Source organism: Suncus etruscus, chromosome 5 (genome assembly GCF_024139225.1).
Source record: "Suncus etruscus isolate mSunEtr1 chromosome 5, mSunEtr1.pri.cur, whole genome shotgun sequence".
Classification (NCBI taxonomy): Eukaryota; Metazoa; Chordata; class Mammalia; order Eulipotyphla; family Soricidae; genus Suncus; species Suncus etruscus.
The window spans coordinates 118,975,183-119,002,017 of record NC_064852.1 but is presented as its reverse complement, the minus strand read 5'-3'; the positions used below and the strand labels follow the sequence as shown (position 1 = coordinate 119,002,017).

The following is a 26,835-nucleotide window of genomic DNA, read 5'->3' as shown; positions in this document are numbered from 1 at the left end:
CCTAAACCCTTAATTAATGCCCACCAAGTTGATGCTCTCTTCAGGTAAAATTCCTCCAGTCGTTTGCATAACTGGAGCTGTGATGGTTTCCCGATTTCTCTGTTACATACCAACCAGCAGAAAACCTTGTTGTAGAGTGGACATTGGAATTCAGCTGAATGCAGCCTTCGGCATCAGGAAAACATTTCAGAGTAGAATAGACATGCTCGTTCTTCAAGTTCATGAAATTTCATGAACACATCTTTCTCTCTTTCTTGTCTCTCTCTCTCTCTGTCTCTTTACTAGCTTTTTCCACTCTGGAGAAGCCCATATTCTCTCTTGAAAATGTACTTCTCTTTTTCTCCCTTCACATTTTTTTGTTTGCTTGGTTTTGGACCATTCCTGGCAGTACTCAGGTGTTACTCCTGGCTCTTTGCTCAGAAATCACTCCTGGGAGGCTTGAAGGACCATATGGGATACTGAGGATCGAACCTGGGTTCGTCCCCAGTTGGCAGCATACAAGGAAAATGCCCTACCGCTATGCTATTGATCTGGCCCCTTGCATATTTTTCTAAATAAGTTTAAATAAAAACTGGAGCTGGAATGATAATACAGGGAGGCAGCCAACTGGATCCTTGACTGCAGTCAACCTGAGTTCAATCCCTGTTATCTCAGAGGGTCCCCCAATTCTGCCAGGAGCAAGCCCTGACCACCAGTGAGTAAGGCCCTAAAACAAAACAAGTGCTTAAGTAAAAAAATCTTGCTCCACTAAAAATTAAAAAAAGAGTAAAATGGGCAAAAAATGCTCCTTATAATTAGTAATTTTTCTCATCATTTTTATCTTCTCACCTAATAGAGTTAGAATAGCCCCATTCTATACAGATATCCAGCATTTTCCTTACACACACACACACACACACACACACACACACACACACACACACACACACACACACACTACAGTGGTAATTTATTGACATCATTACCAAAGAGAGGTTTCCTTGACTTTGAGGTTCAGAAGAAAGGGAAATCTCTCTCTCTATTTCATCTGTGGTGAACATCTCACCAGTTAGTGCTGCTGCCTTTCCTGAGCTTAGCCATGTTCCCTGCATCATGACATTCTTCCCTGATTCCTCAGGGGATTGTAGCACCCTAGTTTTGAGCATTCTATATACCCAAATCCGAAAGCTAAAGAAAAACATAACTTTCCTATCAGATTTCGCACATCCATAATGGCAAGATTAAAGCAAGATTTAGCCAACTGAATCCTAATGAAAGGCATTGTCATTCACAAGTCCATCCTAACAAGTAGCACCCAATGACACTGTCACCTTCAATTTGCCTTCATTCCATAACTATCACTCCTTTACCTTCCCTCCCTCTTTCAACCCTGTTGCCCTTCTACCCCTTCTGATTCTGTCATGCACACATTTTTCAAAAGAAACTATCCTACACACAGAAATACATTTCATTCAGTATGCGCTGATAAACACCAAAGCTTCTGTTTGAATAAGAAAACCAGCCTTCCCAGTGTCTGCAAATTCCACAACTGTAAACTATCTTGCAGGCACTAAGATGACTGATCCCAGGTTTCATTTCTCCTCTGTGGCTTCTAAACAAGAATACCTGATTAGTTGTCCTTGTACCTCACATACCACTTCTATTCACTGTTAGAGAAAATAAGAAAATAATCCTGTGGTCTTTTGCCGGTAACTCGGGCAGAAGTAAGTGAGAATACAATTCAGGTATTATTTGCCAGCTAGTATTATTTACTTTCTCCTATAAACCAATTGATATGACAGAATTTACTGTTTGGAAGAATTATTTAAATAGGAGACAGGTGTTTTTTTTTTCCACTCTGGAAAAACCCATGTTTTTTGCTTGAACATTTCTTTCTCTTTCTCTCCCCTCACACATCTCTAAATTTCTTCCAACAAAAACTATTTTGATTCACTAAAATTTTGTAATTTAAAAATAAATGGAGGGGAATGCAATGAAATGGACTCCCCTTACTTTTATTTTTAATTTTATTTTAGGTAACCTGATTTACAATATTGATACCGGCAGTGTTTCATACAAAAACATTCCAACACCAACCTCCACCAGTATCACCATGTCCCAGGGTTACACCTGCCCTCATCACCCCACAGTACTGTGCTTCCTACTAAAGATCAGTTCTTAGTTTCTGTTGGCTTTGAGTATTGGTTGTTTCTTAACTTTGTTATTTTATGTACCACATCTGAGAGAGATCACTTTATATCTGTTCCTCTCTTTCTGACTAACTCCATTCAGCATCAGGTGCTCTAGACCCATCCAGGTGGCCACAAATAACATGATGTTATTCTTTTTTATAGCTGAATCGTATTTCATTTTGTTTATAAACCAGTGTTTTGTTTTTGTTTTTTTTTAAATTTAGCCTTCTGTTCTTGGACACTTGGACTTTTTTCAGATTTTGGCTATGGTGAAGAGTGCTAGAATGAACATAGGCCTATTAAAGTCATTTTTTAAAGAGAACTTTTGGGCCTTGGGAAAAAATGTCAAGAAGTGAAATTGCAGGATTATGTGGGGATCAATACTAGTTTATTGAAAACTGTCCAGATTATTTTCCAAAAATCAGTCAACTATATCTGTCAATTTTTGTACCAGTAGTGAATGAAAGTCCCTTCTACCTCACATACCCACCAATACTGTTTGTAATCTTTGTGATATGTTCAAGTATCTCTGGTTTGAGATGATATATTTCATTGATTTTTGGCATGCATTTCCCTAATGATGAGCAATGATGAGCATTTTATTATATGCCTTTTTTGCTATCTGCATCTCTTCTTTGAGAAAATTTCTGTTCATCTCTTCTGCCCTTTTTTTAAATTTTTTTCTTGTAAAGTTCTATCACTGCTTTATGTTGGATACTCTGTCATATGAGTAGTGGTCAAATATTTTCTCCAAGTCTTTTCATTCTGGTCAAATTCTTTTGTAACACAGAAGCTTCTTAGTTTTATGTGGTTCCATTTGTTTACCTTTGCTTCCATCTTTGCTTAATCAGTGACATTTTATCATCGAAGATGCCTCAAGATTCAAGTCAGCAAGGGTTCTGTCCAGGTTTTCCTCAATATAATTTATGGATTTTGGTTTGATATCAAGGTCCATAAGCCATTTTTATTTTACTTTTATGCATACTGTTAGGAAGGGGTCTGAGTTCCATTGCTGCTTGTAACTGACCAATTTTCCTAGTATCATTTGTTAAAGAGTCATTGCTCCACTTCATACTTTCTGTTTCTTTGATAAAAGATTAACTATCCATTTACCTGTAGATCTATCTTTGAACTTTCAATTTCCCCTTCTAGGAGATTGTCCTTATTCTAGTACAGTTTTTATTACTGCAGCTCTATAGTATAATTTAAAATTAGGAAAGGAGAAGTCTCTCCCATCTTCTTTTTCCCTAAGATGCCTTGGATATTCTGAGGGTTTTTTTATTCTGTATAAATTCCAGTAGTAAGTATTTGATCTATGTCTTTAAAAATTGTCATGGGTAGACAGTTATCAATACAAGGAAAAATAAAAATTTATCTGATCATTATGGAGAGAAAGCATTTGACAAGATCCAACATCCATTCATGATAGAAATTCAATAATGGAGAAATTGAAGGAACTTTCTGCAACTTAAAGCTATTTGCCACACAAGCCACAATCAAAAATGTATACAAAACTGTATTCATTTCTTCTAGGTTCTCCAGGTTCATGGCATAAAGAGTTAAAGTAATCATTGATATTTCTTTTAACTTCTGTAGTACAAGTTTCCCCTTTCATTGTAATTATTAGAGGACTTTTTTCTCTCTTTGTGAGTCTTGCTAATGGTTTGTTAATCTTGTTTATTCTTTTCAAGACCAGCTCTTGTTTTCACTGATCCTTTGAATTTTGTTCATTTGTTTGTTTTCTAGTTTTCATTTCTCTGATTTCTTCTCAAAGTTTTATTTATACAATACCTTCTACTTTTGGGCTGCTTTTGTTGATCTTTTTCTAGCTGCTCTGCTTAAGCTGTGCTGTTAAATCATTTATGTGAACTTTCTCTTGCTCCTAGTTAATGCTTGCACTTTTATGAACTTTTCTCTTAACACCACTTTTGCCAAATCCCCTATATGTTCTGGTATCTTGGATCTTCATTCTTGTTGATTTTTCAACAATCTTTTGATTTTATCTCTTATTTCCTCTTTGACCCACTGGTTGTTCAAGTAGTGATTTGTTTAATCCCCAAGTGTTTGAATTTTATTCCTGTTTTGTTTATGATTGATTGCATTTTTAAATTCTCTTTTCTGAGAGAATAGCTGATACAATTTCTATCTTTCTGATTTTATGAAGGCACTTTGTGTCCTAATATATGACCTACCTTGCAAAATGTCTCATGTGCACTGGAGAAGAATGTGTACTTTACTGGGGAAGGAAGTGTAAATGTTCTATATATTTCTACTAGACCCATATCTTCTATTTCTTCCTCAAAGCCAATATTACTTAGTTGATTTTTTTTTTTGCTTAGATGGTCTATTCACTGGTAAAAACCAGAGTAGTAAAATTATTGTGTTACAGTCAACATTTTCTTTCATGTTTATGATCAGCTGTTTTAAATCCTTTTTTAAACTATCATTGGGAGCATATATATTTAGGTTGTGAGATCCTGATGTGTCAATCCCTTGATTGTTAATAAATAACTATCCTTATCCCTAATGACCTTTTACACTTGAAGTTTAAGTTGTCTGTAAGGCCATACAAGCCTTTTATGGCTATTGTTTTTCTGTAAGATTGTTTTCCAGCTTTTGACTTTGAGTCTGCATATACCAGGACTATATTTACATTGAGGCATGTCTCTTGTAGGCAGTAGAAGATTAGGTTCAGTTTTCTGATTCATCCTGCTACCCTGTCTTGTGACTGGTGAGTGCAATCCATTGTTGATATGGAGGGATTTATTGCCATCATCTCGTAGGAGTTATGCCAATCACGTGGTGTTTGTCTTGCTTTTTAGAGAAGAAGCTCCTTGAGTGCTTCTTGCAAAGCTGATTTTAGGGCTATAAAGGTCTTAAGCTGCTGCCTGTCTGTGAAATTTCATATGATTTATTTGAATGATAATCTAGCTGAATAAAGTGTTCTTGGTGAGGCTTTCATTTCATTTATCTTTTTTACTCTATATCTCTATTCTTTCTTGGTCCATAGAGTCTCATTTGATGAATGTGATGTGAATCTTACGAGATTTCTTTTGTATGTGAGTTTTTTCTTTCATTTTGCTGCTTGTCATTTCGATTATAACATATCATGGATTTAAAAAAATTTTTTTGATTCTCTTTTAACAGGGACCCTTCATATCTTTTGTGTTTGGGTACATATATTCTTCAGGTCTGAGAAGATCTTTTCTATGATTTCTTGGACAATTGATTCTGCATTGGTTTCTCTTTCCTTTTCCTCTGGGACTTCAATAATTCTTATATTATTTTTCTTAAACTCATCCCCTAGTTCTCTGGTTTGCTAATCATTTTGTGTAAACCTTTCTTTTATCTTCTGTTGATGTATAGAGGTTACCAGCATCATAGAACTGACTAATTTTTTCCTCAGCTGTTGTCCCTCTGCTGAGACCTCCCATTGAATTTTTATTTTACTCACCATACTCCTCAATAGCTCTCATGTTTTTTCACACTTATTTCATGATTTCTTTGAGCTCATGAAATATCTGCGTTGTGGTGTCCCTAAAGTCTTTATCTGAGAAATTATAGAGATAGTTGGTACTAGAAGTCCTCAGCTATTACCTTCTGTCCTTGGACTTGGCAGTGCTTTATCACATTTCCTCCCAGTTCTTTGGAGAGAACGTTCATGCTTCACTCTCATTCTGAGGATGCTCTCAATGACTCAGACTCGAGAGGCACTAGAAGCAGTAGGGGTTATTCCTGGATTGTGCACTTCCATGTAGATCTTGATGTCTTCTTTGCCACTGAAGGGTTCAGAATTAAAACAGTGGAGGATAAAGTTAGGGCTCTATTCATTTCCTTTTGGACTTTATGGCATTGTTGGGTGGGAATCACAAGATAATGAATGCTACAGGAAAACTCTGGCAGCCAGGACTTCTCTGGATCAGGAATTTGGCTGGAGGCATTAGGTCTTGATGCTCCTTTCAGGCTTCAAGATACCTCCACAAGGTGCTGGACCTTTGGGGATGCTCACCTGGGAGATTAGCAGGACTGGGGAAGGGAGAAAGATGCAGCAGGCAGGTGCTGGTCTTCTCTAGGGCAGGGAATGAATTTTTTAGATGGTAGATGGAAAGGAGCTGCCTGTCTGGGGATTAAGTATGCAGCATCTGTTCTATAAGTATGCCCAAAGGCATGTCATTTGTAAAATTCTAAAAAATAAAATCTTACTATTCTAACATTTTATAGTATGTAATGTATTCATGTAGATTCCTACTTGAAAAGTCATTGAATTAAAATTTCATTTTGCCAAACTTTCATTGTCACTGCAAAAGGCAGTAGACTGAAATTTCTGTTAAAGTCCTAGGTCTAAAAGAAAATGATAAAGCAAAGATTTTTGGCAAGATATCCTTAAAATGTATTAACTTTACTTACAACACTTTGTAGTAAGGAACAGAAAGAATAAAAATATCCCCGTAATCTTAATTAACAAAAAACCTTCGAAGTGCAAATAGGTAGTGATCATACCTTAGCCTCTGTTTGTCCCTCAATTCACAATACAGACCAGGCAAAAGGCCTGGGTTGAGGTGTATATTGGGTGCATTTACTGTACCTCCTCTTTCTATACAGTCAGTGTAAAGAACACAGCCTGTGGTAAGAATTGGGAGGCCTTATCTTTTCTTTTTTTTTTTTGATTTTTAATATATATATATATATATATATATATACATATATATATAAAATTCTTCACCAGTGCAACATTCCCATGACCAATATCCCAAGTGTCCTTCCTCCCCACCCCACACCGGCCTGTACTCCCCTCATTCAGTCACATTTTGTTATGACAGTTCTCTGTGTAATTATTTCTGTGACTGCACTAAACAATCCCTGTGGTGAGCTTCATGTCAGGAGCTGGACCCCCCAGTCCTCCTCTATTTGTCCTTGAGAATCATTACACAAATGTTTTTCATTTTTCTCAAAACCCATAGATGAGGGAGACCATTCTGTGTTTATCTCTCTCCCTCTGACTTATTTCACTCAGCATAATAGATCCCATATACATCCATGTGTAGGAAAATTTCATGACTTCATCTCTTCTGATGTCTGCATAATATACCATAGTTTCTTTAACCATTCATCTATTGAGGGGCATCTAGGCTGTTTCCAGAATCTGGCTATTGTAAACAACGCTACAATTAATATAGGTGTGAGAAAGGGATTTTTGTATTGTATTTTTGTGTTTCTAGGATATATCCTAGGAGTGGTATAGCTGGATTGTATGGGAGCTCAACTTCCAGCTTTTAGAGAAATCTCCATATCACTTTCCACAACGGAAATTGGACGGCATTCCCCCCAGCAGTGAATAAGAATTCCTTTCTCTCAATATCCCTGCCATATACAAGGCACTGACAGAACTTTATAAGAAAAAAAATCTAACCCTATCAAAAAGTGGGGAGAAGAAATGAATAGACACTTTGACAAAAAAGAAATACAGATGGCTAAACGGCACATGAAAAAATGCTCCATCACTAATCATTAGGGAGATGCAAATCAAAACAACTATGAGGTACCATCTCACGCCACAGACATTGGCACACATCAGAAAGAATGAGAACAAGCAGTGCTGGCGGGGATACCTTAGCCTCTACTTGAAAATATCTGAACTAATCTATTTTTAAGTCTTTCATGTCATATTTAAAAAAGCAATTGAAACTATTATAGATAAGAGAGTTGTCTTCCATAATAATGATGAGAGGTTTAGACCAGATAAGAAGGTAAAAGAAAAAACCGATAGCTAAACATTAAGTGTCCATATCTTCCACCCAGGATATAGATATGCAGGCTAGAGTGCAGGCTCTGGATACAGGAGCTTTGGGTCCAATCTATGGCAACACATAGTCTCAAAGCACCATTAGTAGTGACCCAAAGACACTGAGAATAGTTCCCAAACTCCCCAAGAAGTGACCCCAAATACAACAAAATATATAAATTGAGCATTATTCTTAGAGAAGACCACATTACAAAGAATACTAAACTTCTGAGGCAACAAAAATCTGAAGAATTTAGAGAAACAGAAAATCATGGACAGTCTATGGAATATAGTATGCAGCTGAAAGAAATAATGAAATCATGTGATTTGCTGCATCCTGGCTGGAACTGGAAAATACTGTGCTGAGTGAATTAAGCCATCAGAAAAATTAAAACACTTATCTTGATATATAGGATAACTGGATGAGGAAATTAAATGTCGTAGAAGGGGGGATACCTAGATCACCCCTGACCTCAGAGCATAGGGAAGAGAAGGAAAGAAATCAAGGCAGGAAGGAAGAAGATGAGGATAAAAGGTAATGGAGGAAAGGAGATCTAGGCTTCAGTTATATTGAATTATGGGGGCGTGATAGAGTTATAAACCCAAAGCACAAAATCATCAATGCTGAAACATGCAATCAAAGCCACAAACACCAGACTTTGTAATGTGCCTGTCAAGATAGCAGGTAATGGTGGGAGGGAAGTTGGACATGGGAGCACTGCTGATGGGAGTTGACACTGGTAGTGGGATTGGTGACAAAATATTATATGTCTATAACTCAGTAGTATATGTCTAAGATTATCAATAACTTTGTTATTCATGGTTCTTTAAATAATTTTTCATCATGTTAGTTTTAATGGTCCACTTGAAATTGGTGATCATCAACAAAAATATAGTGAATCAAAGGCCAAAAAGCTAGTGCAGAGTTTAATGTAAGATAATACCAAGCTATCAAACCCAAACAAAGGTGTTTGCCCAAGTTCTTCCCTCCCTGAACCTCTTCTTTTGATATGTAAAAGACCACACTGATTACTCAACCTTCCCCCTCCTGGTATTGGGAATTGGTTTAAATAAAGAAAGGGCAGTTCTGGTGTGGGGCTTGATTAGAGAAATTGAGGCAAAAGGCCACAGGTGCTATGATTATTCTTTTCTTACTGGCTTGGCATTTCTTTGCCCACTACCCTGCTTCAGACCAATCCATCTAAGGGGTTAGAAACAAGGCAGGTGGGATAATCATAACTTGTATATTTTTTTTTTATTCCCCAACCCCAACTTGTATATTTTTATTTTACTCTTAAGGCATAAGCCCTTTATGTGGACAATCTGGGTTTGATCCCTGGTAGCAAATGATCCCCTGAGCATCTCCAGGTATAGCCCTAGAGACTTCGCCCAAGCACTGCTGGGGTACCAGGTAATTCCCTACACCTTAAGACCCAAACAAAACTGCATCCTGGAGTTTTTACGTTGAGCTATAGTCAGCTAGGTCAGGAATTGCTAGGACCAGGAATAGGAGACCTGAGCACAGCATGTGTGTGAAGTGCCCTCCCCCCCAAAAATATATATGGTGAATTAGTAATATTTTTCTACACTGCAAAATAGCCCTTCCAGTACACCTCATTGCTATCTGTCATCATGTAAAGTTGTGTTTTTGCTGTGATAAGACTTAAAGTTTAGTCTCTTAGCAACCTTCAAATATGCCACAGTATTATTAATTATAGATACCAGGCTGAACCTTACAGCCTTGAAACTTGGTCTTTATATTTTTAAGAAAAATAAAATATATTCAGATAAAATCTGGAGTGGGTTGGTTGAAATTGTAGTGCCTATGTCTCTTGAACTTTCCGTGGTAGGTCTGAAATAAAATGTTAATATTTTGTCATGAATCCAGCAATAACAATAAAAAAACAAATATGGTGATGTTAGATACATATTGATCTGGAAGATTCTTTTTGGTATGCCAACAAGTGAAAAGACAAGCTTATAGGTTGTTATGTTTAGTGTTTCTTATGTTTGAGACTATTTCTCTGCTTCCTGGTGGGGTTGTTGTACTTACATACATTGTAAACATACTCAAATATTTATTTCATTAACTAGAGACTAAGAAGTGATTTGAGAATGTGATGGCAATACTTAGTTAAAACAGGATTACTTTCCCTCCTTCATTATTTCTTATCACCTTTCTTTTATATGTAAGAAGAATAAATTGTTTTGGTACATATGCATTTGTCTTTGTTAGCTTTTATGTCAATACCGTATGAATAAAAGATTGTAGTGTTATTGTCACTTGCTTTTAGAACATATCTGAAACAAATACTTAACTTGAATATATTTTTTCATTGATAAAGTGGTATTTATGATTATATGTAAATATAATTTGTTGACTCTGTTGGAAGAAACCATAGAATATGTTTAAGAAATCAATTTGAAATTTTTAATCTTTTTTTCCCTTTCTTTTAGGGCTTACTCCACTAGAACCAAGATGGCTGAACTCAATGCTCATGTAAATGTCAAGGAAAAGGTAAGATATAGTTTACATATTGGTCTGTAGAAACTAGAAATTGGATAATGTCCTGTCAAAAGTTGTGGTCAAATAAGAGGGAAATGACTTGGGGTTTACATGTTAAATTTCAAATACTAAAAAAATATTTTTTAGCTTTTATTTCTTAGCTTTAAATGGGATATAATTGGCATGTACTGTTTTTTATCTGGTCACCAATCCCTCTTGTTACCATGTCTGGGAGTCACACATTTGGTTGTCACTGGCTAGGGTTTGCACTTGGTTGAAGCACCACAGGCAATATACAGTTGAATGTGTGTTGTGTATGTATGTGGGGACCTCATGCTTTTGTTGTGTTAGTACTTCACTGGGCACTGTGGACCCATGCTGGGTATCGAACTCACCTGCACTCAAGGCATATACTCTGCCACTGAGCCACATCCCAGGACCCTAAACAATGATTTAACAGAATCCTAAGTAGTGTGCCTGAAGGTATGTTGGGCATATGACATTTAGTTTCTCATCTAGTCTTCAATTTGACCCCTTTTGATTACTACAATCATTCTTCTCTAGAGGAGAGTAAGGCAGAGATGTTAAATATCTTGCCTGTGTTCCTATCTCTAATAACAAGCAGAGCTGGGATATTGAATTCATGTCATGCCATGCTGCCAGCCTTACTCTTTAACACCATGCTGGTTACATCAAACAACTCGGGTCATTTGCTGCTGTCTTTAGAAATGGCCTCATAGAGAGGAATCCAGCACCTCATCTCAGGGCCAGGCCTGGTAGCCTTCAGTCTGGCTTTCCACACTAGAAATGTTTGAATCCCTAAATCCCCCTCCTCGTTACTTGTTGAAAACTGATTAGCTTCCAAAACCCTCCCAAATCTCTGTTCTACCCATGAGTTGATGTCTAATTAGAATCACAGTTTCTCACTGTTTCTCAATGGGACAAGGCTAACTTGTATTTAGTGATCATAAAACATCGATCAAGGCCCAAAACAAGAGCTCTAGGGGCAAGAGCATAGGCCCAGCATGTATGAGGCTTCAAGTTTAGTCTCCAAGATCACAGGTCCACCTGAACTCACTGAGATATGGTCCTAAGGGCCCTCACAGCTTCACACACTGCTGGTTGCCAGCATTGACATCGTCAGTAATGCTATCATGCCCAAAGTGTTTCAGGAGTGCCAACTCACATACCAAGTACTACTGTAGATGACCTGTTGATATTTATAAATAAAATGTTAACTAGGTGAGCCCCTGAAGGTATACTTGCCCAGTCCACTTATTTGGCACCATGTGAACTGGGAATGTAACTGAGTAGCAGAACCTAGACCAGAACCTTCCTCAGTGCCACCAGGCCAGTTTCAGCCTCTCCCAGGCTGTCTGCTCCCCAGGGCTCTGATTGTCTCACTGCTGTTTGTTTCCTCGAGTCCCACAGATTCAAAGTGAGGGGTGAGAGAAGTCACATTCATGGAGACTTGGATAGAGTAATGAGATGTTCAGCTCCTGCTTTATGCCAATGGGGCTATGGTCTGGGACATGTCAGGGGCTTAGAGAGTGAATCCTATGAGTAGGTGCTAGAAACCAACCAGTGGTTCATCCCTGCAGCCATGGGGATGGGCTTGGTCAGGGCACCCTCTGGGAGGAGGTGAGATTTGAGGAGATGAAAACAGCAGGATAAAAACACTATCCATGTGAATGAAGATACGGGTGAGCTTTCCAGATACAGTGAGCTTTTAGATAGAAAAGCAGAGGCAGAAGCCTGTGCAGTATCTGATGAGCTGTGGATTTAACTATTATCCCTTCTACCTGTTCCTAGTCCCTGACAGAAACCTGGTTGTGTCAGGAGTTCTGATAGAAATTGTCTGGAATCCTGGGCACCATGAACTTGAATGGACAAAATAAATTCTCTTCTCCACTAAATGAGTATAGAATTTTCTTCTATTCTGAGTGTAGGCAGAAGGAAAATACCGCATACTAGCCAGAGTACCTGTTACTTTCACAAATAGAAACCATAGTTTTGAAACTTCGTGATCAAACTTCATTTGTTGCAAATAGACTGACTGAAATGGTTTCTTTTGTCACTGCTTCAAAATGACTGTAGTTTAGCGAACCTGCGTTTTATTGTACTATTTGATGTCAATCGAGAAGCACGTGGATTATTGTAGCCGGAATTTGTTTTTTAAATCACTCTTTTAACTTTAATTCAGTGTGAATAGTTCTTTTGCAGTCTTCTAATACTGTTTCATAAATACTAAGACATTATTCTAAAAAGGGCCTATACACACAGACACACAGACAGACATACCTCCACACATGAAAACACACATGAACACAGCATGACCAGGCTGGCAAATATGGAAGCTGAGAACTATGTAAGGCTTTATTTATAGGACAGAACTAAAATGATGAAAGGATTTAATCAGCAGAATGACCAAGTGGGATATTTCTTTAAAATGGGCTCCAGCTCTGTGAGCTACTATACTGCCTGGTTTGTAAACCTTTCTGTTAAGTAACTTTACCCATTGAGCCTGCGGGGCCATGTGGAAGAGCTGGTCCAAAAGTCTGTGCTCTCTCTACTACCTTAGTACTTCCTGGAACTTTCCGGCAAAACCCAGCAGTGTGGAAAAAACTTTAATTCTCAGTTGGTCCCTGGTAGGTTCCACCCTCAAAGTAGCCTTATTTTGTTGGAAACAGAGGTGCTAATGCACCGTAAGGAAAGGAGCGTTTCTCCACATATGGACCACAGAGATTTACTGAACACTCTTCCTGCAGTCTCTTAGGCACCACTTCCACCTACTTCTCAAGATCAGTGTCACATCCACATCAGAAGATTAGCAGGAGATGGTGTGTTTGCCGTCACATGTCAGCGGCTTATCAAATTGCTGGCATTGTTTTGAAGAGGGTAATGTTTAAGTTGGAAATATTATGAATCTACATGATCGTGCAAGTAGAACTCTTACTCAATGAATTCATCCCCCTGCCTATGACAGAAGGTTAATAAATTCCTCAACTCAATCAAAATAAATCTTAATAAACAACTGAAAAGAGGAACCTCTATGATTTTACATTAATTTATTTTAGTGCACATATTACTTTTACTTATTAGCTCTCGTGGCCTTTATATGATTAGTTATTTCTCAATCTGTCACATGGCAGTGGCATTTTAGTTCTGAAAATGAAGAGTAATAACATATCTTAAATTGTAAGCTCTTAGAGATCTGACACCAGATATATGCCGAGTTCTTGAGCAGTGCTTAGACAAGTATTATGAGAAATCAAATTGGTAGTAAAATGTCTTGTGAAGAAATGAGTTCTCTGCTGTTTTTTCATGGGTCCTCTATTAAATGAGCTGATCAGCGAAGAATCATCACACCTGTGGGTTCACTTTCTGCTCTTTTCATGACTTCTAGTCGTAACTGGTTCAGAAATATTTTAGGAGTCAGAGAGATAGTCACTGGGTAAGCCACATGCCTCCACACAGTAGACCTGGGTTCAATATTTTGCATCCCACTTGGTTCCCTGAACCCCACAAAGAGTGATCCCTGAGTGCAGATCCAGGAGTATGTGCTGAGTTCAGTCAAATGTAACCCCAATCATTTATATATATGTATATATGTATATATACACACATATATCCCCTTCAAAATGTTATTTTTGAGAAACCACATTGACATCCTTTTTTGACAACCAATTGACATTACAGTATATTGTTGTCATTGTTCTACTTTGTTACCACTTTCTAATCTCTTCCAATGCTTGATCTCTAAATTAAAATTCTTGTGTTTGTATTTTAAACCACACTTGTCCGTGCTCAAGAGCTATCCCTGTAGTGGTGCTGAGGAACCAACCCAGTCCCTCACAAGCTAACCATGTGCATGGCCTTTGGAGCTATTGCCCCAGGACCTATAAACTACATTTGATCATAGATGTGTCTGTGCTATATATGAAAAAAAACATTGAATAGAGGTTCCAACAACTGAATGGGTAGAGAAATTGAACATATGTACATAATGGGAATCTACTCAGCATGAAGTGTTGTGTGGGGAGAGGCAGCAGGATAAGAGGAACAGCGCCTTGAACAGATCCCCACGAAGCCCTTCTTGCAGCTCTTCTGACCAGAAGCATCTGTGCTTCCAGATCTTTCCAGGACCTTCTGCCTGGAAGGTCCTTCCCAGAGAGCCTCCTTCCCAGTAAACCTGTTCCTTCCTGGTACCCCACCTGAAGGTTTTGCTCTTGCTCTGTTCTGCTTTGAGGTTTCACAAGGTTCTCTCTGTTTGGTACATCATCAATGCCTTGTACTGTAGTTGATCTTGTCTCCGTCTCCCTATGAATTGCTCTGCTTCCTGGGTCCAGGCCTACCAGTTGTATTGCCTTGGTTTGACAGAATATTCATAGCTGGGCCCCATAGAGGGTTAGATATACCAATATCTACTCAATGAAGGAGCAATGCCTGTTTGGGTAGATTGGTTCTTGTGCAACTACATTTTTCATTCAAAATATTTTGAAAATCTTCAGCTTTCTTGAACACTGAAATGTAGGTTAATGAAAATGTCATTTCATCTTAATGCTCTCTTTGCTATTAAATAAAACAAGATTAAAATTTTGCTATAAACAAATGTCAAGGTTAGTTGACTATCTATGGTTCTTTAGAAAAAAAAAAGTACATCTTGGAAGTGCATATCAAATACGGGTGGTCTCCAATAGAATTTGTGCTGATCCAAAAATGACATTGTGCTATGTGTCACTTTACAAAGAAGAGACAATAGAACAAAATCTCTGAACTAGTCAGGAATTTTTCTGTTTAGGCTGACTCACTTTTTACAGTTCTGTTGTAGACACTCTATGCCAAAAATTCAAAAATGAAGTTAGAAGAAATCTTAGTAGTAACAAGCTCATTATATCTTGCAGAAAATACTAGGGTATCAAGGTAAATAGATTTATAAACTTCTCAGCCAAATCCAAAAGGATTATTAGAGCTGGCATTGACAAATAACATTTTTGTCAGAAAACTTCTATTCATAATTATAAATAAGTTCAAGAAGAGGAAAATTTAACAATAAAATTTGATGATAGAAAGTAAAGAACTTCATTTGTAAACTGGGCTTCATGATTACCGAGTGTCCTAGTATAAGTGAACTCGATCAATGAAGAGTAATTAATTCTGAAGCCATTTCAGGGAGTCCAGTGTCCTTGGGGTCTGATCTCTAGTGAAGTCTGGGCATGAAAAAAATATGGACATGGGTGACAGAGGCAGAGATGAATTAGTTCTGCAATTCATAGTTGAGCAGCGATCACCTTCCAGTTTTCTCATCTATAAAATGGACATGATAATAAGATGTTACACACAAACATAAAAAACATCGATGTGCAACTGCTTTTATATGCTTTCCTGTCAGTGACTCAACCTGTATTTTACAAAGAACTCAGAAGTAATTTAACTCTTTATATAGAACAGAGTTTGGTGTGAAAAACACAAACATTTATTTGATGAAAAATATTTTAGCAGGATCGGAGAAAATACAAAAAGAAACCCATTATTGTACATCATTAAAATACAACTTGACTCAATAGAGAATTTGTTCTGAGGAATTTGGATATTTTCAATGATTCACAGTTGTTTTAAAGTGTGGAAGCCAATGACCATTCCACTGTTTTGTTGGTATATTTAAGTCGATGGAGACCAAGCATTGGGTTCAGACAGTAAGAACACAACCACACACAAGGCTTTCAGGTTTCACTACAGGCAGTTTCTTGTTATCATTTTCTCATAGGAAAGGGTCATCAAATTTCCCTTTTAGAGAAAGGAGGAACATTGACAGTAGTTATTACCTAATGCTTATATACAGAACTGCTGTTATTGTTGCTTGGCAACTAGAAGAGATTTGACAAGGAGTCTAAGAGAACTGAATGAATAAATGGAAATGTCAGCATCAGTTTCAGGGGATAAGAAGAAATTTACTATTGTAGGAATAGCATCACATTGCTTCTTCCAAGCGACATGATTGGAATTCAGTATTTCTGTTCTGCCTTTCCATTCCCTGCTCCTTCCAGACTTTCCCCAAAGCATCTTGATTGTGCCTGAGAAATATATATAAGAGAGATGGCTAATGACAAAGAAAACAGCACATCAAATATTAGAAACTTTGGTGGCATAAATAAAACTTGAAAATGTTTAAAATATATGAGTACTACAGTGATCTACTAGTTCTCGAAATGATTATTCTTTTTAAATTACCCATTTTTTATAGATTAACAATATGACACGGTTGCAGTGTTTTTTTTTCTCTTGGTATTAAAGATCTCTCCAAAGAGATTTACATAGGTAAGAAGGTCAGGTGGTAGATGGAGAGAGATGAGTAATAGATTCAATATTTAGTAATACACTGCTTTTATTATTTTCAAAAATTCTTTTACACTGTAAGTCATTTCTCTACAACTCAATTAAGAACTCGTTATATGCTCAAATGGACCTGTAATTTATTTGTGTACTCAATGTTCTATTCAATACTCCTATCATAGTAATGCCATAATTTTGTCTTTCAACTATTTTACTGACTATTTTGTTAAATAATTCAGCCAAATGTCTATAATGGTAATTGTTAAGATTATTGTGAAGAAGGGAGAAAACAGAAAACTTGCTTCCCTAAGTTGGGACAAAAATGAGAGTGCCAGTGGGGAAAATATAGGACTAACTAGAAGAAGTGTACTTGTGCTTCATTTTCTGAGTCTTTGAAGAAGGTAACAAGATGAGATTATATCAACAACATATTTCATGGGGTGGGGCGCAGTGCTTAAAAGGGAAAAGGAAAGTGGCATGAGCAGACAGTAAGTGTCCAGACTTCCTTTAAAAGAAGAGGGAGAGGATGGGAAATGGAAAAGAGAATGGAAAAATGGGAAGAATCAACTTGCTGCACTGCTTTATGGAAGTCTCCTCATGCTGATGGAGTATTTTCCTGAGGCCAAAGTTGTTTGGGGACCATGTATCCCTCAGGAATGAGCTTTAAGTGGGTAGGACCTCACTGCCTTAGTGACTTAAGTTGCTAACTGGGAACCTACCAGTTGGAAGATGTGTAGGAATGGTCCTTTCCTGCACTATAGTTTCTGCAGTATTTAAGAGAGAAGCAAAAATTGTATATTTAAAAAGTCAGTTAAGCCTCTCCCCCATGCTCTTGAACAGGAAAAGCCATCACTGCCTTCCCTCAGCCCCAGGAACTCCCTGACCCTTGGAAGAGGAGAGACAGACTGAATTAATAAGGCTTTAAACTCCATCTATCCTGTTCTGCCTTGCCCTGAACATTGCCTGTAAACCCAATAAGTTGTTCTGAGGGTACCAGTGACTGCTCTAATATCCCAAACTACATAGATAAAATTGCAGCAACTCAACTTCTCCAATCTCACTAACTCTAAGGGCTGGTGGATTCTTATATCTGTCCTAGAATATCATCATAATAACCCTACTATGTAAATGGGAGTAACTAGACCTTCACTTGTCTGACCCCTGAAATGCCATCTGAAGAACACAGGAATTGTTAGAACAACATGTAAGTAGTAGTCCTTTTGTATTAAATAATCAGATCAGTATTCAGAGAGTGGGAATCTAGGGCTCAGCTGTCAGTATCCACAAAACTCTATGGGGCAGTAAAGGAATGTACCTGCATTGGTAGACAAGGGTCAGAAGTCCTAGCAAATCCTTGATAGAAACTCTTGAGCCTCATTGAGGAAAGCCTCAAATCTATACTTTATGCAATGGCAATGGAAATAAAATAAGCACTGGAAGAAAAATTCAGTCAGCTCAAGGAAGAAATAACCCAGGCTATTAAAGAGTTCATGCAAATGGAAATGAAGAATTCAATAACAAACCAGAGCAATAGAATTCTGCCTGCAGAGAACCATATCAGCAAAGTTGAAGACAAAATAATACAAGTCACAAACAGTAATGAAGTAGCAAATGCAAAGAGAAATAAAAGACTAAAAGATAATGTAAGTTGCTTGATGGATAACAGCAAGATGATTAATCTCCAAATTATAGAAATACCAGAAGAAGAGGAAAAAAAGACAAAGCAGAAGAATGATGGGTGGAAGAAATACTATAGTGATTTCTAAATAAATAAAAATTGAGCTGCATATGACCCAGAAATTCCACTTCTGAATATTTGCCCCCCCAGAATACACTCAAAAAGCTATTCATCCAAAAAGACATATGCACACCACTAATCACTGCAAACTGAGTACACAAAGGCTAAGATAATAAGACAGCCTAGAGCCCAAACAGCAGATGAGTGAATTGTTGCTGTGGTGGATTGCTATGCAGTTGCAAAGAATTACAGAATCATTTAATTCACTGTACCTTGGATGGAACTGAAGGGCATCATGTTAAGTGAAATAAACTAGAAGAAGGATAAACACAAGATGATATCACTTTTTCTAGAGTATATAGAATAACTGCATGAGGAAACCAAGACATTAAACCAAGTAACTTGATCACCTTGTACCCCAGAATGTAGGAAGAAGAAATAAAAGGAAAATTGAAGGAAGGATAACAAGAAGAAGCAGGCAGGAAGTAATGGGGGCAAAGATCAGAGACCTCAGTATTCAGTATATTGGTGGTGTAGAGGAGTGGTATGTGTATATATTCAAGTCACAAGTCAGCAATACTGAAAGCAAGAGCGAAAATCACAACAGCCAAAACTGGGAAATATGCCTGTCAGGTGGCAGACTATTGGGGGAAGGAATCTGGTGACACTGGGGAGAGAAGTTGACACTGGTGGTGGAATTAGTACTGGAACACTGCATACTTAAAAACTCAGTATGAATAATTTTGTAAACCATAGTATCTTCATAAAAAAATTTAAGTCCACTGAAATAACCTGTTTAGTAAATTCCATAATAGAAGTGCACTAAATGTCTGCATTAATTGAAAATTGAAAAGAATTAGTAAGGTTTTTTTTTGGGGGGGGTTGCCCCTTTTTTTTTTTTTTCAGGTTACACTCAGTAGTGCTCTAGGGTTACTCCTGGCTCTATGCTAAGAAGTCACTCCTGGCAAGCTCGGGGGACCATATGGGATGCCAGGATTCGAGCCGGGGTCTTTCCTGTGTTGGCTGCATGCAGAGCAAACACCTTATCACTGTGCTATCATTCTGGCCCCCCACAATTATTATTAAATCAAAATTTTTCTTCTAGAATTGCTCTTCCCTTGGCAAATTAAGTCATCCTAAAATTATAAAGAGATTCTCCTTAACTTCTAGAGCCAATGATGATTACTTATGGAGCTTTATTTGTTTGTATTTTTATTACTTAATTTGCTAATTTTTTAAATGTAATTCTGCAGCTAGGGATATGGATCAAAAGACTGGAGTACCTGCTTGGTATCCCTAAATTTACACCAAATTGTCCACCTTGCACTGCTGGATGTGACAAAAAAATCCAACAACAACAAACATTTCAGATATTAATATATACATATATATTGTAAGACCCTGGTAGAACTTAACAAGAATAAACATCCAACCCCATCAAAAAATGGAGGAGAGAGGTAAGCAAAAACATCTTCAAAGGAGAAATACAAATGGTCAAAGGCACATGAAATAATTGCTCCATATCACTATTCATCAGGAAGATACAAATCCAAAGGACAATGAGATACCATCTCACACCATAGAGACTGGCACACATCACAAAGAACAAGAACAACCAGTGTTGGCATAGATGTAGAGAGGATAGATACAAGCCACTGGGACTATTGACTGGCCCAGCCTTTTTTGGAAAACAATGTGGGTATTCTTCAAAAAACTAGAAATTGAGCTTCCATGTGTCTCAGCAAACCACTCCTAGAAATATACTCTAGGATCCCAAAACACAAGGCAGAATAAAACGGCTGCACTCCTATGTTCATTATAGCACTATTCACAATAATTAGAGTAACCCAAGTGCCTGAGACAGATAAATGGATGAAGAAAGAGTGGTACATCTACACAATGAATTATTTACTGTGCAGCGGTTAGGGAAAAATGAAATCATGAAATTTGCTTAGACATGGATAGACAGTGTCATGCTGAACAAGAAGAGTCAGAGGGAAAGGAATAGACATAGAATAATCAAACTCATTTGTGGGATAGAAATGAAAAGCATAACTGGAGACTAATACCCAAAGACAGTAGAAATAATAGCCAGGAGGACAGGTCCCTGGTAGGAAGCTTGCCACAAAAGAAGGTACCAGTGGCTGTGCTATTAAGACAGAAAAGAAACTTTGTCAGTGATAGTTGGAAATAACCACTTTGGACAAAAACTGGGTGCTAAAAGGAGGTAAGGGGATAAGCATGGTATCCTTTCAGTAATAGTGTTGCAAACCCATACTGCCTAAAAGGAATAAAAAGGAAAAATAAAGAAAAGACAAGTGTCTGCTATAGAGGCAGACTGGGAGGTAGAGGAAAATTGGGGATATTTGTGTGGGAAATGTGCAGGGGTGAGTGCTGGAACACTGTATGACTGAAACTCAACTATGAATAACTGTAATTGTGTATCTCAAGATGATTGCATTATTAAAAACACATACTTTATCACCATTTTTAGTAAATTTTTTTAGATTTTTTATTTTTAATTATGAGAACAAAGATGCAAAGAAAGAGGACAAGGTAAAGTAACAGTGGAAAGACAATCACCCATAAACAGAATTCTCAGTAGTCCCATTGCTGATATCTTAATTTTCAGCCAAAGAGCATTAAGAAAAATAAAACAGAACCCATGTAACAATTACTTTGTCCCTCAAGTCTCCAGACTGTAGTACATAATATTTCTTAGCAGCACACAAAGCAATCTAAAGCCATAATACTTATGTAACTCCTTAAACATTGAAGGCAAAGTACTTTTTTACATTTCCATGCACATGCATATTAGTTTAAGTTAACCTCAAAAGTTTAAGTGGGTTGTTTTTCTTAAGGATTAGAGTCAAAGGAGCACAGTAAAAATGGTGTTAGAGTGGCAATTATTGTTTGCATAGGCCCACTAAAATATGAGGGACATGAAAAGGAAAAGCCTTGGCCTAAATACAAGGAGACCCTACCCCTGAAGTTTCCTGGCATAAGACCAACTCTGGGCTCCAGGCAAACTAGTTTGTCCAATCCAAGTCATTGTCTGTAGTACCAATACACTTTGATTTTTCACACAGTCTCTGTTGTTGGTATCATGTTTCTGTATTAAAGATCCTGGAATCTGCATATCCTACATTGCAGTCAGGATGGTGCAGAGTGTCCTCTTGTTTCACCTCACAATTAAAGGGCAATGCAGAGAGCCCTGTCCTGTAAGCAGGTCATTGTTGTTGTCAAGTCTTCTTACTGTTAAGGGAAGTCTCTTTTGATCAGGTCGATGTCAGAGCAGTGGTAAGGTCTTCCCCGGAAGAGGATTGCTTTCAGATGTTGTTATATAAAACCTTGGATGTTTCGTGGATAGCTTCCCTGGTTCAGGGGTGAATGGAGGATGCCCATTCTTCTGAGGCCTGTGCCAGGTCATTATATCAATGTTCAGGGTGTAAGGTCCCAGTGCACTAAAAGATTTGTGTGTTCCAATCTCTATTAGATAGGAACTTATTTGTATGTATAGCATTTTCCCATTTTAATGTGCCTATGCAAACAAGGATCAATGCCACGTGGCGTTATCGGCGCTTATGGGGGCCATAAGAACAAGTCCAACAATCCCCATGACATGGTTCAATCATAAGCATTAAACTGAGGGACTCTTTCACCACAATTCCTTATTGAACAGCTCACAAAGAGAAAACAAGATAAAAAGTGGGTAGAATCGTCACTGTAAAAGAATATTTAGAATGAGTTATAGCTGTTAAAGAAAATACACATAAAATATTCAAAAGACATTATGTGTCCATTTTGTGTCATTTGAGATAGTTGGGGGTTATTAAATCCAATGCACGACTTTGGTCTATGATTAGGACTGTGTAGTACTGAAGTTAAAAAGGGTAAATGTGGGGTACTGATGGTTGGGATGAGAGAGTTAAGGAGTAATAATGAGCTTTGTAGGGGTGTGCGAAAGGACAGAATCTGTTGGGGCAGGAAGTCGGTCTTGGTGCCTAACAAGTTAAGAACTGAGGGTAAAGAGGTTAATTAAGGGGAAGATAACAAATCCAGACATTTTTAGTAAATTTTTAATTTGATTACAGTGATCCAGTTATGAGTTTTTATGACTGAGTTTGAGTTGAACAATGTCCAACACCTTTCACCAGTATACATTCATTCCCACCACCAATGTTCCCAGTTTCCCTCCCACTCTCCCCCACCTGCCCTCTCCCCCTGAATACCTCTGGGTTAGATTCTCTCTCTCATCCTTTTATTTCATTTGAAACACTCTAGTTTGAAATTTGGTTGTTGAAGGGGTATCATGTCTATCACTTTATAACCTTTCAGCACCCAGTTCTTGTCCAGAGTGACCAGTTTCAACTATCATTGTCATAATGATCCCTTCTCTGCCTAACTGCAGTCCCCTGCTCTTCCTGCCTCCTGGCCCTGTCTTTATTGACTCTGGATATTATTAGCATACTATGAATTTTTTTATATTCCACAAATAAGTGCCATCATTTTATGTCTATTCCTCTCCCTCTGACTCATTTCCTTCAGCATAATACTCTCCATATCTATCCATGTATAAGCAAATTTCATGACCATTTTTTCTACAGTTGGGTAACATTCCATTATGTAGATGTACCACAGTTTATTTAGCTACTTATCTGCTCTCAGCAACTTGAGTTGTTTTCAGATTCTGGCTATTGTGAATAGGGCTTATGAACATAGGAATCCAGAGCGCTTTTCTACATTGTATCTTTGGGCTCCTAGGATATATTCCTAGGAATGCTATTGCTGTGTCACATGGAAGCTCAATTTCTATTTATTTGAGGAATGTCCATGTTTTCCCAAATACTGGACCAGTTCACAATCTTACCAGCAGTGAATGAGAATCCTTTTTCCCTTGCATCTACGCCAGCACTAGGTGATTTTGTTCTTTTTGATGTGTGCCAGTCTCTGTGGAGTGAGATAGTACCTCATTGTTTTGATTTGCATCTCCCTGCTGATTAATGATGTGGGGAATTTTTTCATGTTCTTTTGACCATCTGTATTTTTTTTTTTTGGTTTTCCAGTCACATCTGGTGGTGGTGGTGGTGGTGGTGGTGGTGCTCAGGGTTACTCCTGACTCTATGCTCAGAAATCGCTCCTAGTGGGCACTGGGGACCATATGGGATGCTGGATTCAAACTACCATCCTTAGGCATGCAAGGCAAACACCCTGCTTCCATGCTATTTCTCCGGCCCCTGTATTTCTTCTCTGAGGAAGTTTCTGTTCATCTCTTCTTCCCATTTTTGAATGAAGTTATTTTTTTTCTTGTTAAACCTTATTGGTACCTTTTATAACCTAGATATAACCTATTATCAGATTGATATTGGGTGTATAGTTTCTTCCACTCATAGGAGTATTTGTATCTTAGTCACTATTTCCTTTGAGGTGCTGAAACTTCTTAGTTTAATGCAGTCCTATTTGATTTCTTTTTTTTTTTTTGATTTTTGGGTCACACCTGACAGTGCTCAGGGCTACTCCTGACTCTATGCTCAGAAATTGCCCCCGACAGGCTCAGGGGACCATATGGGATGCCGGGATTCAAACCACCATCCTTCTGCATGCAAGGCAAACACTCTACCTTCATACTATCTCTCTGGCCCCATTAGATTTCTAACCCTTTTAAAGGAAACAAAATGACATGTTATTGTGGAGCTTATCTAACATGTCTACCAACTCCTTTGAGCTCAAAATGTCTGAGAACCCTATCGTCTTTCATACCTCCAAGACATCTTACAAGATGGGAAAAGGAGATTGTGCTTCAGGTCTGAGGGTGTGGAGGGCAGCCTTAGTCTTCATAGGAATCACCTACCTTCATCAGAATATAGTGCACATACCCTCTTGAACTTGGTTTTTTAAGAAATTGGAGTAAAACATCTCTAGGGACTATTTTTTGGAGGTTCACTGTCACAGTTCCGATGCTATCATATTTGGGAGACCTTTGGAAGCCTGAATTAAAGCTTACCTATCAGTGAAAGTATGTATTGAAGGGATTAGATCTGCACTAGATATACAATAGAATGTCATTCACACCAGGTACCCAATCTCTAGAACTTAATCATCTTGAATGGCTGAACATTTGTCCCCAATCAATAACAAATCCTCACATTCTTCCCTCAAGCCCCTGGCAACAAACCCTGCTCTTATCCTCTGCTTCTGTGAGCTTGACTATTTTCCAGTCCTCACAGAAGTAGAATTCAAATCAGGTTGTATTTGTCCTTCTTTTATTCGGCAAAAAATGTCCTCTAACTTCATCCACATTGTCACCTGTCACAAGTTTTCCTATTTCCCCAAAAGTTAAATAATATTCTATGGCATGATTGATTATACATTTTTTATATCCACTGACATGTATGTGAACCATTGTTATTGTTCGTTTTTATTGGCTCAAGTTGTAACTTAGGCCAAGTATACAAATTACTTTTAATGAAGTACACAAACTGGTATGAACTCATAAAATCATGGGGAGACAAGAGCTGGTTCCTTAGAAATAATTTTTACTGATGTTTAAACCAGTTCACCGGTGTTACACTGGTCAAACCTGCTAAAAATAAGTATGTATGTGGGTGAGCAATTAACTTTCCCCAAAGAGAATAACACGTCCTTGTTTCCATGGTTTTTGGTCTCCTTCCTTCACCACAGCAAAGAAATACCTAAAGTTGATGTAATTTAGAGATTAACTTAACTCTTGTTCTGGAATTAACTAAAGGGTAATTAATTAAAACCTTTATCTGGTATTAATTCAAGGTTGATAGTGGAATAGCTTTACACCATGGAGTTCCTTCTTATCTGAAAGGTCCCGTGAATGAACTGAAAGAGAGACTGTCAATAATTATCTTAACCTACCGCCCCTAAGTAGAGACCTTAAATTCCAAAAGAGGAAAGACTTTTACTGAAATTCCATGTGAGAGGCAGAAGATAAAAGTGTCTTTTTCATCCTGATTAAAATACCTTCACCAAAATACCATGTAAAAATAAATATCTTTGGACAGGAACGATAGCAAAGCAGGAAGGGCATTTACCTTGCTTGCCACTGACCTGAGTTTGGTCTTAGGCATCCCATATGGTCCCCCAAGCCTGCCAGGAGTAAGTTTTGAGTGCAAAGCAATGAGTAACCCCTGAGTGCCACTGGGTGTGGCCCCAAAACAAACAAAAATACTATTATTAATAATAATGGCTCTTGTTTTCACTAATAAATTCAGATATGGAATTTATTAGAGAAAATAATTAGAAATAATACCTGAGTCCTAGTGCTGCATAGATGTAACAGGCAGCTTGAAAACAACTTTCAATGGGCTCCAGAAATGGTCTCTCACCCTACCCTAAATTATTTGCAAACTGGTAGTTTGGATGGAAAAGCATGGAATATAGTTATCTGAAGCATGCATGTGTGTTCTGCATTCATAGGAGCTCTGTGATGAGGGAAAGGTCGGGAAAGCCCACAGACCAAAAGGGAGACTGTTTCTAATAGCAACCGTTTGATACTCTTATACATGTACAGGTGTCACATTGAAGGTATCAAATCTGAAATGAAAAATCTGTCAAAGACTAAATGAAAAGCTTTAAGACGCAAAGCTGATTTTAATTTTTTTATAGTTTCTTTTGCTAGGAGAAAAATCCACTTGACTGCCTCTTGTTCTCAAGTTAGCAAGCTTAGCTTCATGAATTAAGGCAGTTATAAGTTGACCTTAACACTCAACTTACATTCATTGTTACTGCAACTGTTAAATTAATTTGCTTTGGGGCTGGAGAGATAGTACAGCAGGTAGGGAGCTTGCTTTGCATATAACCAATCTGAGTTCATTCCCTGGCATCCCATATGGTCCCTTGAGCACCACCATGAGTGATTCTTGCTTGTAAAGTCAGGAGTAACTCCTGAGCTTTGTTGGGTGTATCCAAAAGATAAAAAAAAATTTAATTAATTAATTTGATTTTTAGTCTCTCAAAGTTCAGTGATCTGACACAATAGCTCCTGTATTGGTAGAAGGAGTCATAGGGTGGTAATTTTTATCCCTTTGGTATAGCTTTATTCCCTAAAGGATTGGGCTGGGAGATTCCTCAGCAGCCAGGGGATTCGGGCTTTGCATATACTCAGATCCAAATTCAAACAATATAGTCCTCAGAGCACCACCAGGAACAACCACTAAGCACAGTGTCAAGAGTAGCTCTTGAGCTCTACAGGATCTGGTCCCAAACCAAATAATAAATAAACATATCATCAGTTCCTAGGCCCACATTTACTTGTATTTTACTACATAATTGTGAT

The 26,835-nt window shown here is 37.8% G+C and overlaps 2 protein-coding genes and 1 non-coding gene across 6 annotated transcripts in view; 1 reads left to right on the top strand and 2 right to left on the bottom strand.

Moving 5' to 3' along the window:
- SPATS2L (spermatogenesis associated serine rich 2 like) overlaps positions 1-26,835 on the top strand; it is a 229,700-nt gene that overhangs the window by 102,926 nt on the left and 99,939 nt on the right. For all 4 annotated transcript variants that reach the window (XM_049773217.1, XM_049773219.1, XM_049773220.1 and 1 more), the window contains one exon: positions 10,411-10,471. In XM_049773217.1, coding sequence (XP_049629174.1) covers positions 10,433-10,471 — 39 coding nt within the window. In that variant the 5' untranslated portion in view covers positions 10,411-10,432. The remainder of the gene's footprint in view (positions 1-10,410; positions 10,472-26,835) is intronic.
- CLK1 (CDC like kinase 1) overlaps positions 3,287-26,835 on the bottom strand; it is a 747,223-nt gene continuing 723,674 nt past the window's right edge. Inside the window, exon 13 of the mRNA XM_049773259.1 lies at positions 3,287-3,296. The gene's annotated coding sequence lies outside the window, so the exon portion shown is untranslated. The remainder of the gene's footprint in view (positions 3,297-26,835) is intronic.
- Positions 6,682-6,814, bottom strand: LOC126010014 (small nucleolar RNA SNORA51). Its single transcript, XR_007496156.1, has one exon. It is a non-coding gene; the product is annotated as a small nucleolar RNA SNORA51 (small nucleolar RNA).